This window comes from Bison bison, unplaced genomic scaffold, assembly GCF_000754665.1.
Source record: "Bison bison bison isolate TAMUID 2011002044 unplaced genomic scaffold, Bison_UMD1.0 scf7180017864371, whole genome shotgun sequence".
In the NCBI taxonomy this organism is placed as follows: Eukaryota; Metazoa; Chordata; class Mammalia; order Artiodactyla; family Bovidae; genus Bison; species Bison bison.
Window position 1 is genome coordinate 13,132,474 of NW_011494943.1, and position 16,809 is coordinate 13,149,282.

At 47.8% G+C, this 16,809-nt stretch overlaps 1 protein-coding gene across 1 annotated transcript in view; it reads right to left on the reverse strand.

Moving 5' to 3' along the window:
* Window positions 1–60: 60 nt before the first annotated feature.
* The window catches only part of WDR45B (WD repeat domain 45B), a 26,431-nt gene continuing 9,682 nt past the window's right edge, over window positions 61–16,809 (reverse strand). The window contains exons 3-10 of the mRNA XM_010856392.1: window positions 13,438–13,539; window positions 9,859–9,946; window positions 8,757–8,851; window positions 6,138–6,328; window positions 5,472–5,557; window positions 4,540–4,641; window positions 3,943–4,064; window positions 61–3,567 (exon numbers count right to left, since the gene is read on the reverse strand). Coding sequence (XP_010854694.1) covers window positions 3,461–3,567; window positions 3,943–4,064; window positions 4,540–4,641; window positions 5,472–5,557; window positions 6,138–6,328; window positions 8,757–8,851; window positions 9,859–9,946; window positions 13,438–13,539 — 893 coding nt within the window. The 3' untranslated portion in view covers window positions 61–3,460. The remainder of the gene's footprint in view (window positions 3,568–3,942; window positions 4,065–4,539; window positions 4,642–5,471; window positions 5,558–6,137; window positions 6,329–8,756; window positions 8,852–9,858; window positions 9,947–13,437; window positions 13,540–16,809) is intronic.

Consider the following 16,809-nt stretch of genomic DNA (forward strand, 5'->3'; position numbering starts at 1 on the left):
ATTACATGCTGGGAAATCAGGCCCAGACTGAATGATGAAAACAAGACCCGTACATCGACGCCAGTGAAAAGCGTTCTGTTTTAATCACGAGCCAATACTAGAAACCATAAAGGAAATAGGCTGATCAATCAGACTATGTAAAGATTCAAGATAAAGAGCAAAGTAAAACCCCTCAAACTGAAACAAACACAAAGTGAAAAAAATGACATGGGGTGATTATTTTTAAAGTCCTTATAAACAAAATACCCCAACAGAAAAATAAGCAAAGGCATGAGTAAGCAATATACAAAATAATTTCACATGGCCAGCAAATGTATTCCAAAACGCTCAACCTGGCTAAAAATCAGAGCTCTTTTTTCTCTATCAAATATTAAAAAGCTTGTGCTCAGAGCCTTCTGGTGAGGATGAGGTGTTGGTTACTGAAGTTGACACAATCATGGCGGGCATGATAAATCTTACACATATAGATCCTCTGGCCTGGCAATTCCAGTTCTATTATCCAAAGAAATAGGTGGACAAGTGTGTAAACATGTATGCACAAGGATTTCCATTTCCAAAATGTTTATAAAAGCAAAAAATACAAGTAGGCACCTTTGGGCAATTATAGTACGTCCTGACACGTTCTTGAATTGTGAACTGTTAAAAGAATGGTCCCAATAATGCGATTGAGAATCACAGACTTCACCCCGAAGGCATGGGGGTTCCAAAGGTCGTCTCTGGAGATGGCAGCTCAGGGTGACGTTGATTCCCACGTCATGTTCTTGTATGTGTTCACCTTACAATGAACGTTTTGTATTGTGATTAGTGTTTTTTGATCCACTCTGAAGACCAAAATTTCAGCATAAGTTCCAAAAGTACTAAAATTGATGAAATACTTTTTACACAAAAGAGGCCAGGGACTAAGTTGTGTGAAATCACCTACAAGTTTGGTTTGGTTGCAGAAAGTAAATGCAAACGTGAGAAGCTTTGGTGTCACAAGCTGCCAAGTAAGGAGGGGAGTAGGCCGCACCTCCCAGGCCATGGTGAGCAGAGTGGTGAGCACTGAAGACGGACGGGACAGAGCCGGGGACACGGCAGGGGCGAGGCTGCAGGGGATGGAGGGCTCTGTCCCCACCTGACACACTGGAGCCCTCCCTCCACCCCCCGTTCACAGCCTGGAGAGCAGGCAGGAGAGCCCAGTGCGCGGGGCCCCAAGAGGTGGTTCCCGAATGTTCACATGGACATTTGGGGGACAAACACATCAGGCTGGTCCAGCCTAGCCACCAAGTGGGGCTTGGGGATGCCCTGGACACGAGAATTTCATGCCTGCCCCTCCGTACCCATGTTCAGGGGCCGGCAGGATTCAGCCAAGGGGGGAATTAGAGGTGGCCCTGGCTTAGAACATGCTTTCCCTACATTAGGCAACAAATCAGTGGTTATCAGTTTGAGAAACCAAGTCTGCTACTGCCCCTAAATGAACCGAGGAAGGTTCACCCAACAGCCCACTGGCCAGGACAGCTCTTCCCGCCACCTCCCTGAGGGGGCGAAGTGAGGCCACGTGCCCAGGCCTGAGGAGGGTGGACAGGCCACGCTCCCTCGGCCTTCCAGACCTCAGCCTGCCCTCCAGGAGACTTACCAGGGCATTTCCCAGGCAAGACGTGGTACTGTCACCATCCTGAGGGGAAACCCGAGAAGACAAACCAGAACCTCTTGGTGGGGGTCACTCACACACCACCCAGGGTGTCCCTGTGCCGTCACTTTACAAAGCATGCAAGGCTGTGCCCGGGGTGGCAGGGCCTGCACCTGCTCCCACACTGTGGGCTCTTAATGGACGTGCCAGAACATTCTGGATACGAAATGTTTCCGGGTATGGCCTCTCCCAGGGCTCACTCAGCCCAGCTTTCCTCACCAGCTTGCAGCATCTCCACACACCGTGACACCAACCTTTGCAAAATTCTTTTCCTACTTTGATGTATATTTGGATACACTACAGGCATTGTACTGCGGAAAATCTAAACTAGTGATCATACAGATGTGAAATACCCCCTCTTACTCCTGGGCCCAGAGTTAAGGCTGAGACACTGATGGGTGGCCCAACACCAGGCTTTCCCCCAAGGAGACCTCAGACAGAGCCTCCTGACCAGAGACGACGGACACTGCTAGGCAACACCACTCTCTTCCTCTCTGCTCCCAAAGCTGCGCTGCCACCGGGCCCCGGCCCCTCGCAGCCGTGGACAGTTCAGGCCACGAAGCACACTGGGCCATTCCTGCAGCCTGCAGTCCAACAGAACTGGGGCTGTGGTTTTATAACATACAATTCTCTTCCCTTGATGGGTACAGAATACAACAAAATTAGCCACGTTTATTTAAAAGAAATGTTACAAATAAGTGTGCAAAATTAAATTTCATGATGAAATACACATAAAAGTAACATGCATACTTTACACTGAAATCCACAGACAAAGTTAGTTGATTACACGACAGTAAAAGAACCGGCAGAACTGAGAACTTGCAGCTGCAGATTTTAATGTTTGCAACCTGAAATCAACATAAAATTAAGTTTAAAGGGAATTTAAGAAAATTAAATATATACCTCAAGTAGTACTAACAATATAGAGCCCATAACCTATTTTAGTTACCAAATGTTAAAAAAAGTATGTGCCTCTCATTCCCAGAATGTTAGTGTGCAGCTATTCTTAAAAACGGGGAGAGAAGACGGTGAGAGGGGAAGTGAAGTGGCCGGCCGCGGCCCACGGGACCGGGCGCTGCTGTGTTGAGACGCCGGTTTCCCTTCGTATCCTCCGAGCTAAGCGCTGCGTTCTTCTATGACTCAGTTTTAAAGTCTACGCGTTACTCTGTTCCCTACGAGTAAAGGGGAACTCCCTTTGACCCAGAGTGTCGCCAGGAGGCCACAGGTGCGGCTCACGGGGCGTGCCTGGCGCTGCCTCAATTCCAATGGCTCCAACAAGAGGGGGACATGTGATATGTGACTCTTGAGGGAGACACCAAGCCTGTGAACTCTAAACTTTCTTCAGTTTAGGCGGGAGAACTGCTTCCTCCCTCCTCCTCCTAAGGCTGCCGGTGTGATAATCCCACTTATATCTGGTGAGAAAGAACCAAGATTGCACGTGTGTTCACCTCTCCATCACAGACTCAGCAAAAAGGATGGAATCTGGCGCCACAAACGAATTTCACGTTGTCCCTCCTTTTCTCAACGTGCCCCCAGTTTGTCTGGAGCCCTGGCTGCAGGTGGCGGATGCGGCAGAACCACTGAAGCGAAAGGTGAAGCCGGCAGTCAGGCGGGAGTGTCCCCGTGCCCTACTGATTCTTCCTTTAACACTGGACTCAGGAGGCCTGGCTTCGGAAAACAGCCACAAGTGGCTTTGCGCAAGGTCCCGGGCCGTCCCTCCAGCCCATCGTCACCAGGCCCAGCTCAAGGGGCCGCTGGGCGCCCAGGGGCCGCGGTGCTCCCGGTGGAGGGTCAAAGCTTGTCATCGGTCATCTCCAGGAACTGCGCATACACGTCCCGGACGCACTCTCCCTTGGGGTTGAACAGGAACTTGTAGTAGCTGCCGTCCGCACAGATCGCTGGGCAGAGGAGACCGCGTCACTCAGGGTGAAAAGCAAGCAGTGCGCACTGAGCTCGCCGCGCAGCCTGAGTGGAGGCTGAGCCGCCCTCAGGGATCTGCGCGTGGTAGGGGCACGCTCGACCGAGAACCCACTGTTCTGGGGGCTTGAGCTGTACCTACTCAGCGAGTGCAGCAACAGGAGAACCCTCTTAGGTCATTGGTTCCAAGACCAAATGATCTGCCCTATCAACTTCCCAGGAACCCCCAGAAGGCAGGCAGCTGCGTGAGCCCCGAGAGGGACGCACAGGACCCCCAGGAGAGAAGAAGGAACACCAGTGAGGCCGGTGTGGCGCTGATCACACCTGGGCCACTCTCCCCAGGAAGGACCACTTACCAATGACAGCGTTTGGCTCTGTTCCAAAGGCACAAATGCATGGAGAGCCTGAGGGGACCTGAAACTTGGAGAAACTCCACTTGGAACTGAAGTATTTTGGAAGGAAACTGGCTGATGCCAAACTGTGAGGACAAAGAAGCAAAGAAAGGAAGTGATGGTCACATGACAGAGTTAGAGATACAGCTCTCCTTACTGTCGGCTTAGCCTTAATGATTTAAATTCTATTTTTGCTTTTAATTTTTATTTTTCACACAAAATAACTAAGCTGTTACAAATGGCTCTATTGGAAACCCAGAAACCATCACCACCAGAAGGGGCACAGGGTCCTGCTGCCACCAAATCGACTGAACAGCAAACACGAGGAGGACTGTGCAGTCCAGGACCAAGCTCTACCTCCCCAGAAGGTGCCTGGAACCTCATCAGATTTCCTAAGGAGCTAACGGCAGGGCGGGTTGTGATGTCAGTCTTAGCATCAAGTAATCTGCACTGGTTTTTAGAAAATCAAATGAATGACCAGTGAGAAGCATCCGGCCTGTGACTCAGACCCAGTGGGCGAGCACTCAGCCAACGCTTCATCCTTCTAACTGGGAAACCTACCTTGATTGTTTATTCCTTTTTGGATCTTCAGCTGCAAAAATGTGCACCGTGCCGTGGTCACTGGACACACAGATGAGGGAAGCATCCTGATTGAAGTTAATGCTGCAGAGGAAGCAGATGAGGCTTGGGTCTCTGTCTTGTGTGGACACAGGAGCGAGCCCTGACCTCAGCTCCCCCGCTCCAACACCCCCGTGGTCAGGACAGACAGTCATTTTACCAGAGTCGAAACCAGGGCACAGCCCCTCCTCAGGTGCCAATAGCAGACCACCTTGCCACCCCAGGGGCCCTGAGGCCACCGCAACAAACTGCCCAGGAAAGAAAAACTCCCCTCCAATGATCTGGCCCCCAAGGTGGGGGACGTCACTCGGACTGGCTGGCTGGGCCCCAGAGCAGATAGTTGGGAGAGTGGGTTGCATGACGGCCCCACGGACACGACATGCAGATACTGGCTACGTTTGTATCACTTAAGCCCAAGTGCAGCTCCACACTTGCAAAAGCCACAGACACAAGGACTGAGGTCCTGCCCAAGCAGGGGTGCAGCCCCCTCAGAGCTACAGACACCGTGAGACGTGGTAACAACCACCACAGAGAGACCAGGTCAGCCTCACTGGAGGTGAAGTGACTAGGGACGGGCTAACAAGGCCTCCAGTGTCTGCCTGAAGACGCTACCAAAAAAATAAACTGGAGGGACAGTGGAGAGATGAAATCAAACAGGCAAATTCTGACAAATGCATGATGACAGGTCCATGGTAACTGTAATATTCTACTTCTCTGTGTATTCCCATGATAGAGTTAAATCAGTAATAATAAAGTGAACTAAAAACCCAGCTCCTTCCAGTACAGCAGCCTGCCAGCCTCATGTGGGTGGTCCTGCCTTTCCCGCCAGATCACACAGGGCCCCTTCTCTAAGGTGAAACAACATGCTTTCTTACCAATAAATATTAGCTGCTTGAGATCCTCTTCGTAGTTCCTGGATTAAATGCCCTGATGAAGTATCAAATATTCGTATAAGGGTCCCCTTTGAAAAACAGTGAAGTGTTTCATTATCAAAGATTCACAACTTTTTAGTTTTTTTTGAAATGATTTTTATTCACAAACCCATTAGCCCATCAGAGTCTTTCCCAAACTCGCCCACATAACCTAAAACTCAACTTTCCCCATTGTCACTGAGAACGAACCGAAGTCTCTTTAGTCTGACAGCAGCTGGCAGGGGCTGAGAGAGGGTCAGGGAGCCCAGGGCCCAAGCCCACATGTGGCCCTCTCGGAGTCCTGTGCACATGCTCCCCTGGCAGATGCCCTAGGCTGTCTGATGCCCCGAGAGCTGTCAGTTCACTCACCACCCAGGGAAATGGCATCTTAATTCTAGCTCCCACAGCCAGTCAGAAAGAGAAACACTAATTCCGCTGCCAAACAGACGGAGCACGACTGAACAAAATGACTTTGGACCCTCTGTGTCAGCTATGACTTGCTTTCTGAGCAAAGAACCTCAGGGAGTTGAGATCTTCAGGGAAGGGCTAGTTTGCCAGGAGCCCGCACCCTATAGCAGGCGAGGTCAGTCTAGAGGCATGACCTCCAGTGGGACAGGGACACCCACTTACTTTCTCAGATGCGGTCGCAATTCTTGTTCCCTGCAGGTTGAGAGCAATGCAGCTCAGGACGCCCTCGTGGGCGGGAATGTCCACTGGCGGCTTCTCGGTGCTGGCCAGGTCCACAAGCTGCACGTGGCCTGTGTGCGTGCCCGGGAAGGCCAGGAGCGAGTTGTTACTGTTGGGGCACAGGACACAGAGGCCTAAAGAGGGACAAGAAACTTGTCAAGGACTCAGGACTGTCCCAATGTTTCTGCTTTTAAACAACCACACCTACTCTCGGGCTTCCAGGTCTCACCAAAAAAGTAAGATTTAGTCACAAAATCCTCCCCCAGTAAAGGGCAGCAGGGAGCCAAGCAGAGTTTGCTCCCTCGAGATGGCTTCATAATTGCAAACATTTGCTGAACTTATTATTAAATAAACTTTATCAAATGTCTGTCTTTTGGGAGAATGCAAAATTGTAAAATCTAAAAATGAATCTGTTAACAAATACATAAAAAAATCCCAAAACTCGACAATAAATTTAACGATAGATGGAAAACACTGTAACACACCCAAAGGCCTGGCAGCGGGAGAGCTGCCCTATGACCTCAGGCTGGAGCCTGCCTCCCTCCATCAACAGAGTAAGTGCAATCAGTACTCTGCAGGCTTTTCTGAAGAAACAGGCAAGCTGTCACCAAGTTACAAGGAAAGTGAACAGTCTTAGAACAGCTCCTTCAATTCTTACACAACAGGAACAAGATCAGAGGACTTATTCTACCTAATTTCAAGAATTATCTTCAAGTTCCAGAAATCAAGGTGGCCTGATATTGGCATACGGACAGAAACACAGACCACTGGAGCAGAATAGAGCCCAGAAAAATCTTACACTTACTTTAAAAAAAAAAAAAGGTATCAAAGTAATCCAATGCAGAAAAAATAGTTTTAAACAAATGGTAAAGGCACTTCTCTAAGCAAAAAAGCAAAGGTCACAAGTAGAAACATGAAAGCTGTTACAGGGAAAGCTCGCTGGCTGAGGCAAATACAGAGCAGCAGTGAAACCAGCCACACACGCCAGTGGGAAGGCCAGAAGACAAAGGCAGTGAGACCGTCTACGTCTGCAAGGGGCGAAGGACACACACAGACGAAAACAATGCCAAAGCCAGAAATCGTGGGGAGAGGGAAGAAACTGTAGGGCCGTTAAAATGCATCTGAAATTAAGAGGTCAGCCATTTAAAACAATCACACACATACATACTGATTGCTATATTAAACCTCATAGTAACTACAAACCAATAATCTATAATAGATACACACACAAAGAAGAGAAAGGAATCCAAACGGAACACTAAAGAAGAAAACAAAAGAAGAAAGGAATAAAAAGACCTACCCAAACAACCTAAAACAATTTGTGGCAATAAGTACACACCTATCAATAATTACTTTCAATGTACATGGACTGAAAGTGAAGTCGCTCAGTCGTGTCCGACTCTTTGTGACCCCATGGACTGTAGCCTACCAGGCTCCTCCTCCCATGGGATTTTCCAGGCAAGAGTACTGGAGTGGGGTGCCAGTTCCTTCTCCAACATGGACTAGATGCTCCAATCAAACACAGAGAGTGGATATACACCTGATGGAATACAATGCAGCCATAAAAAAAAAAAGAATAAAATCCTGCCATCTGCAACAGCATGGATGACATGGAGGGTGTTTTGCTAAGTCAGAGAAAGACAGGTACTGTACGTTAACACAGTGTGGGATCTAAAGAATAACTATAGTATGACCCAGCAATTGTACTCCTCAGTATATATGTAAGAGAAATGAAAAAAAAAATACATCCACACAAAGACCTACACGTAAACATACACAGCAGCTTCTGTTCCTAACAGCCAAAAAATCTGGTGTGGATCTACAGCTGTGGTATACCCATATGATAGTATGTTACTCAGCAATACAAATGAAAACAACACACACACACACACAAAGGAAGGAATCTAAAACATAGTAAGCTAAGAGAAAGACAGCAAAGACATCTGAAAAGGCAAAACCTGAAGGTCAGGTGGGGAAGCGTGCAGCCTGGGAAGCCTCTGGGGTGATGGGGCTGTTCCGCTCTTACTGTGGTGGCAGCTGCACGACTGTTTACAGTGACTGAAGTTTATCACACGATGCACTTAAAATGGGTGAGTTTTATGTAAAGTATACCTCAATAAAGCTAGAAGAAAAATCCAAAAAGTTTCAAAGCAAAGTAAAGATGATACAATGAGTAACAAAGCCACATGCAAAGAAGAAAACAAGAAGGAAAGGCCTCAGAACTTAATGAGACCATGGATTCCAGGCTCACCATGGAGCTCCTGAATGGCTGACAGTCACTGTGAAAAGTCCCGAGAGAGACCCAGAAGTTCTGGTAAGAGGCGCGGTCTCAGTTCCATAGTGAGGAGGCTGGGCTGTGACCCAGGGCAAGTTCACAGCGGAGTGGGGGGAGCTTGCACCTCTTAGACCTTTCCCCAGCACCCCACATGCTCCAGGACCCACCACGAGGGTGACGTCACTCCAAGACCACCTGGAGGAGAGGCGCCCAGCACGGGTCTGCATCCCACTTGGTCTGGACTCAAGAAGCCCATTTCCACCATCGGTCCTCCTCTGGATTCTTACCTTTAGGGTTATAGCAGGTTTCAAAGACGTGCAACTGATGGGGATTATGTGTGAATGTAAACACTTTGATCATAGAGTCCAAAACAACCACAATTCTGGAAAGAAGAAAACACCATCAGAATGTTCTCTCCCACAAAGTGAAACTCAAACATTTTGTGGCTTTTGTTCTTGTTATTTGGAAACAGAAACACTCCAACAACCACATACAAGAGGATCATTCCCATTCCTGACCCCGGAGCAGGGCAGCGAGGTGTGCAGAGCAGGTCCGCAGGGAGCCCGAGGGCAAGGAGGCTCCCACCCAGGAAGAGGCAGGTACAGCCCAAGGTGGGGTGCTGGTGTGGGACATTCTCATCAACCATTCTATCTATAGAGCAAGAAACAAGTAGGATACAAAGCCAGAAATTCTATCTTAACACACTTTTAGACATGTCTTGACAATTCAGAAATGTGAGAAAGCAGATCCTTGATTTGGCTCCAGGATTTGCATTATTACAAGCCCTAAATGTTGACATTTCTGGAAGAATCAAGTCTACCTACAAGTGCAGGATGACAGACTCCATTCACACCCCACGCCACAATACAAATTGAAGCTTTGCTCCACTGCAATCAATATACTAGGAAAAACTCCTGTGTTCTACTAAACACAAGCGACAATGTCTGGGAGAGACCGGCTACTTTCAACAGGTGAGATTCAATGACACTCTCTGTGAGCAGTTCCTGAGTTTTCCTTTACCTTCAAACTGAAACATTTATGAGGCATGATGTGGACAAGCGTGGGCTAAGAGAGAGGCAATTCAGGGGTCAAAACTTGTGTCCTCAGTCTGCACCCAACAGGGAGGACGGTTCCCCTGAAGGCCTGAGAGCTGGAGGGCAGGGCCAGCCCAGGGCCGGGTCCAAGGAGGTGCACCCACTGACTGCTCACCTCTAAATGATCCCAGGAGGCAAATGAAACTCACTGTCCTATGTTCTTGAGTCAAAAACTACAGCCTTATTTTTTATACATTATTTTCCGGAACACGTCTCTTCCTTCAATATAAAATGATTTCAGCCATCTTCAGAGAAGGTGACTATTCTATCTTGAAAAATGAGACACCAAACCTACCTATCTCGCCGTAATTTGGCAGCCTTGACTTCGGTAGAAAATTCTATTTCAATCACAGTTTTCTTCTTCAGGTCATCCCAGATCATCACTGAAACACGAAAGAATTTATGAACACGACAACGAACAGGCCAGGGGCTGGCTTGCAGAGGCCCTCCTGAGGGAGTCTTCGCATCAGGAACACCTGTGGGGGTGAGGGCAGTTACCCTCCGCATCTGTACACACGAAGAAACGGAGGCCAAGAGAAGGCAACCTGCCCAAGGTCACAGAGCAACCTGGCAAAGGGCAGAGGAGGGCTGGATCTAAACTGTGGGCCCAGAGTCTTCCACCACCGGCCACACGTCTTTCTCTAATAAATAAAAATTATAGACCAGCTTACAAAATAAACTCCTAGATAGAAAGCTCTCCCAGGCCCCGCCCCCAGGCCTCAAGCCACGCCTCTTGCTCACCCGCTCACTCCCGCCCCCCCACCTTACTCTCTTGCACGCCTGCTCATGCAGGTGCCCAGCCTCTGCCTCTCTGCACACACTCACTCGAACCTCTTCCCTAACAACCCTCGCCCAACTTCCAGGCAAACTTCTCTCCACCTCTCTCTCCTGGGTCCCATTAGACTGAGCCGAAAAGCAAGCCCTACCACATGTACCAAGTGCTGGAGATAAGCCTGGATCAAGAAAAGAAAGGCAATCAGACACATAAAAACCTGGGCCAGGGTTCTTCGGCCCCGAGTTCTCGCTCTGCTTCAAGCTAGAGAATGCCTTCTGCTCACACCACAAGCTTCCATCAGGATGGATCAGCAGTTTAAGTCCCAAGGGCTGAGACAACCTACAGACAACCCTGGAGTGTGTGTCCAGACCTCTTCTCTCCTCCACTTGAAAAGCTGGGTATGAGGCACGTGGGGTGAGGGAAATAAGCTCCCTCCACAGTAAGGTCACAGCTGACTGAGAATGGAAGGAAAAGAATGTTCCCCTCAAGGTCTCAACACGTGACCAACAACAGTCCAGACCGTGGGATTCAGGGGTCAGTTTTGTTAGAATGGGTAAGTGTCATCTAAGTTTCAAATCAAGAAAGAACTGAATACCAGCCTACCAGAACTGCCAAAATTATTAACATAGAACGTATTTACTATTGAAGAGGTTAGTTATAATTCATAACCAGTAAAAAATGAAGCACTGTTTCTTGCTCCTTGAAACACCATCTGTGATAAACTTCTCCTGTCAGCTCCTCCTTAAAGTGCACCAACATGTGAGTAGACGGCTCCTTATTGAAAATAACATCTTTCCAAAACCAAATGCTCACAACTTTTCTAGGCAAAGGACACTACTCTTGAACACAAAAGGTGACTCAATGAACTTCCTCTGGCCCTGCAGCCTAACACCAGAAAGTCTGTAACTCAACACGAACTGGCTCAAACTAGACACAGTCCAGACACAAGGATGTCAAGGGTGTCAGAAAAACAGGTGAACCCCATTTGCAGAAATGTTTGGGAACAGCATGATGAAGCCCCAGAGGCAGCAGCATGAATTTTCACTCACAAGAGAGACCTGGGTAGTGAGAAAAATCCAAGGACACCAGTTAATGCCAACTCCCTGTGGCCTCTGAAGGCTGCGAGCTGCTTTGCTGCCGGGAACTGGAAATTTAAAATGTACTGGGTGGGATTCTGTCTTTTAATAATATAGTTGTTAATAGCAAAAACAGTATTTCAAAATTCTGGACTCCCTTCTAAAAAGGAAAGGGCCTCTCTGCTACCTGAGCAGCACCCTGTCTGGACCCTGTTGGTCACCGTGACAACCAGTCTCCTCCAGTCCTGTTTTATTCTGTTCTCACAAACCAAAGAAGCTAGATTCTTTACACTGTAACACCGTGTATCTTAACTGGCAATTAAGAAAATATTTAGAAGTAATTTTGACATTACCAAAAAAAAGTTTAATAAAGACCAAGCTCTTTTCTTAAAAATCACCTTTAGCACACTACAAAAAGCTTACATTTTACGAAAAATGTGCAGTTAGAAAATTGCTTTCTTTTAAGTCTGTGAAATTCCTGAGACTCTCTTACTTCAGAATTTTTTTTTATTGACAATAAGATGCTACAGGTGAGAGACCCCAGATTATCCAATCCACTGCTTCCTTGGGAGTGGGGAGCAGTGACCCCCTCCTCCCCCAACAGTGCCACAGGTGGGGCCAGGCTCCTGACTCCGCACCAATGATCGATGAAATTCTTCATATGACAAAGGCTGATCCAACAGCAGAATCTGTGCCTATTCCCACAGAGCCCAGGTCAGGTAATTCCTGTTCCACTGCAAGACCTGCCCTTGGCCCCAGCACAGCTGCAGGACTGTCACTTCTGGGGGGGCCTCTTCCAGGACTCACAGCCACAGTCCTGCCCATCCACGCCACGCTGGCAATGACCTGGACAGCAGCCAGGCTTCCTGCCCTTTGGCCCGTGTTATCAGGGAAACCCTCAACCTGAGAGTGGGTTCCGTTTCCCACATCACATCCGTACAACCCGCCAGGCTCTACTGAGAAACTGCCAGTCAGGCCCAACCCTGCCTAGGGCCACACAGAACTCTGTGCATTCCTGTGCCCGCCCTCTTTCTTTACTTCATGGTCTCAGGCAGATCTCCAGCTCACCCCCATCTTTATTCTCTGTAGGGAGACCTCCCTTGCTATACTCCTTTCCTCTGCCACCAAGCTTTAAGAGAGACTGGTCTCCACGGCCCCTGACATGGTGGAGCCTGTCACCAGTGGGCTCCAACTCAACAGCCCTCTAGGGCTGCAGTGGCCACCCAGGCCTCCTCCCGTCTCTCACATCTGCCTGATGCCCGCACTCACTTCCCTCTCTTGCCTCTTCTGTGAACACGGCTCCCCTTTCTTTTCCAACCGCCGCGTCTGCTGAGCCTTATACTTAACTGCTTCCTGAGACTGTTCCTGAGAACTACTGGCGTTGCTTTCCCAACCACACCCTCACCTGGCACCTGAAGCCCTGGGGTCTGTCCCCACCTTCTTCCCCTGCTCTACTCTCCTTCACTGGGTTTCTTCCTTGTGCCCCAAATGATACCTACATTTACAGACACATGATATTCAGCTGAACTTGTAAAGTTCCTGTTTCTCCCTTACTTTCAAAGAGCCACACCCTTTACACTGCCGTCTCTTTGAACAAAGGCTCACACATGCACACCAGGAAAAACATTCTTCAACCCAGAGCCCAGCTGTTCTCTGTTCTACGCGTTTCCATGAGTCCATGGCTCTCTGCACAAGTCGCTTCCCCACACCTGGGTTTCAACGGAATTCACAGCACAGACCACCCACCGCAGAACACCCAGGACAAAATGGGGGTGGAGGCCCCCATCCAGTCAACCCAAGTGAAAAGCATGTGCTCTGTGGCCACGGGGAAGAGTGACTCTGGTCACATGTTTCTTCTCATGGGAACAGCAGAGAGCACTCTGTTTCTGGATGCTTCTGTCCCTTCAGGAGTCACAGGGCCACCAGGGGAGATCTAGTGTGGCCAGACACAAAGATACTCTAAAAAGTTCAAGACAGGACTACATGTGAGACGCATTATTAAATGCAGGATTATTTTACCTACCTTTGTTCGGAGGGTATTTTGGCTTTTTCCCACCACCAACTAAAGCTAAATAGTTGCAGCGAAACAACATTTCAATATGACCAACTCCTCCTTCTAGAAATTCTGAAATGATAAAAAGAAGTCAGTATGTATATTTTACAGTTAGCATTTGATTTTTATTTTATTTTATTTTTATTTTTTTAGCATTTGATTTTTAATCAGCAATCTGTATCTATGATCAGAAATGAAAATAGTGACCAGCTAGGAAAATAATGAGCTTCAAACCTCTCAGCATCAAGAACTGTATTTTCATGTATAAACACTGAGCACCTAAGAAGCCAATATAGCAAAATGTATGAAATATCTGAATTAATAATTTAAAGTGCAGCAAAGTATGTAAGATCTGAGAAAGCATCATTTTCAAATGGTCTGATGCAAAAGCTGGAATTCCTTTTCACCACTTTTAAATACTTCTTCCCCTAGAAGTCCAAAATGTTCACAAATGTTCACAAATTATGTTAAGGGGAGTGTGTCAGCAGATTTTCAGCTGTGCTCCATGACAGAAGGAAGCCCGATACTCAGGGGAGCAACAGAACCCCCACGAGGAGTGTGGGGAGTCAGAGGAACACACTGTTCTCCGAGCGGTTCACGCCACAACTGGGCACCCCAACCCTGGCCCCTAAGCCCCCACTCTGGTCTGTCCTGACCACAGGCTCCTGGCACAGTGAGGGTACAGCAGAGGGCAAGCAAGGAACCCAAACCTTTGAAAATCAGAAGTTAAACTAAGAATTGACTCCTACCTGTCTAGTCAGAGCCACACAAGATGGACCCAAAGTCCATCAGCTCACTTGAGAAGTTTCAAATTCAAGGCCTAGTAGAAACCCTAGAAAGGACTCTGTATTTAATACTATCCACAAGGAACACAGCTCTCCTTATAAACAATTTACTGTCCTGTGACACACAAGCCACCTCAAGTAATTCTGGCTGTAACAGGATGTGGCCACAGCCCAAACTCAAAGGACTACAGTGCTTCAGTCCTTAAACTGCTCCCTGCTGGTGTGTGGCCTCAGACCCATGACAGCCCAGGAATCCTCCACCCCAAAGGCCAGGGCATGCCTCCGCCCAGGGACATCACCTGGTTCCCTGGCCCTCACCAGGTTTGGGGAGACTGTGCAGTGTGCTCAGCTGCTCAGTTGTATTCGACTCTTTGCAACCTCATGGAGTTTTCTAGGCAAGAATACTGGAGTGGGTTGCCATTTCCTACTTCAGGGTATCGTCCAGACCCACAGATCGAACCCAGGTCTCCTACATCTCCTGCACTGGCAGGCAGATGACAAAGGGGGAAGAAAATACAATGGAGAAAAGACAGTCTCTTCAATAAACAGTGCTGGGAAAACTGGACCACTACATAGAAGAGGGGCTTCCCTGGTGGCTCAGCAGTGAAGAAGCCACCTGCCAACGCAGAGGACTCGGGTTCAATCCCTGGGTCAGGAAGATCTCCTGGAAAAGGAATTGGCAACTCACTCCAGTATTTCTGCATGGAAAATCACATGGACAGAGGAGCCTGGTGGGCTACAGTCCACGGGGTTACAAAGAGTTGCATACAACTAAATGACTGAACAACAAGTAAAAGGAGGAAATCAGAACACTCTCTAAAACCATATACAAAAATAAACTCAAAATGGATTAAAAATCTAAATGTAGGACTTCCCTGGTGGTCCAGTGGTTAAGACTCTACACTTCCATTGCAGGGGGTGTGGGCTCAGTCCCTTGTTGGGGAACTAAGACCCCACTTGCTGTACAGCAAAAAACCAAACCAAAAGAAAAAACAAACACCTACATGTAAGACCAGATACTATAAAACTCCTAGAGGAAAACATAGGCAGAACACTTTCTGATGCAAATCACAACCATACTTTTTTGGATCCATCTCCTGAAGTAATTGGAGAAGGCAATGGCACCCCACTCCAGTACTCTTGCCTGGAAAATCCCATGGACAGAGGAGCCTGGAAGGCTGCAGTCCATGCGGTTGCTAAGAGTTGGACACGACTGAGCAACTTCACTTTCACTTTTCACTTTCATGCATTGGAGAAGGAAATGGCAACCCACTCCAGTGTTCTTGCCTGGAGAATCCCAGGGGCGGGGGAGCCTGGTGGGCTGCCGTCTATGGGGTCGCACAGAGTCGGACACGACTGAAGTGACTTAGCAGCCTGAAGTAATGGAAATACAAACAAAACTAAACAAATGGGACCTAATTAAATTTAAAAGCTCCTGTACAGCAAAGGAAACCATAAACAAAACAAAAAGACAGCTTACATTCTGGAAGAAAACATTTGCAAACAATGCTACCAAGAAGGGATTAATTTCCAAAACATATAAACAACTCATAAAACTCAATAATAACAAAAACAAACAACCAAAACAAAAGATGCACAGAAGACTTAAAGACATATTTCTCCAAAGAAGACAAACTAACGGCCAACAAGCACGTGAAAAGATGCTTGATATGGCTAGTTATTAGAGAAATGCAAAGCAGTAACTACACTGAGGCACCACCTCACACCAGTCAGAACGGCCATCATCAGAGAGTCCACAAATATTAAATGCTGGAGGGACTTCCCTGGTGGTCCAGTGGTTAAGAACCCACCTCCCAATGCAGAGGACGTGGGTTTGAGCCCTGATGGGCAACTAAAATCCCATATGCTGTGGAGCAAGTAAGCCCCACAACTTCAGAAGCCTGCATGCTGCAACAAACAGCCTGTGCCAATATGCAAGATCCTGGGTGCCGCAACTAAGACCAAATAAGGATTATTTTTTGAAATGCCAGAGAGGGTGTGGAGAAAAGGGAACTCTCCTACACTGTGAGTGGGAATGCCAACTGGTATAGCCACTATGGAGAACAGTATGAAGGTTCCTTTAAAAACTAAAAATAGAGTCACCATACTAACCTGCGGTTCCACTCCTGGGCATATAACCAGAGCAATTCTAATCTGAAAAGATACATGCACCCCAGTGTTCACAGCAGCACTATTTACGACAGCCAAGACACGGAAGCAACCTGACTGTTCACCAACACACAAATGGATAAAGAAGATAGGACAGATACACACAATGGAATATCATCAGCCACAAAAAGAACAAACCTTTTGCAGCAACATGCATGAACCCAGAGATGATCATACCAAGGGAAGTCAGTCAAAGACAAAGACACATATCATATGATATCACTTGTGTGTCGCCACAATCACTAATTAGGCCACCATCAAAACAAAACAGAAAATAACAAGTGTTGGCAAGGATGGTGCAGGTGCTCCAGGAGACTGTATGGTGGTCCCCCAGACCACCACATGCTCCAGCAGCACCCCTTGGTGGCGTATATTCAAAAGAACTGAA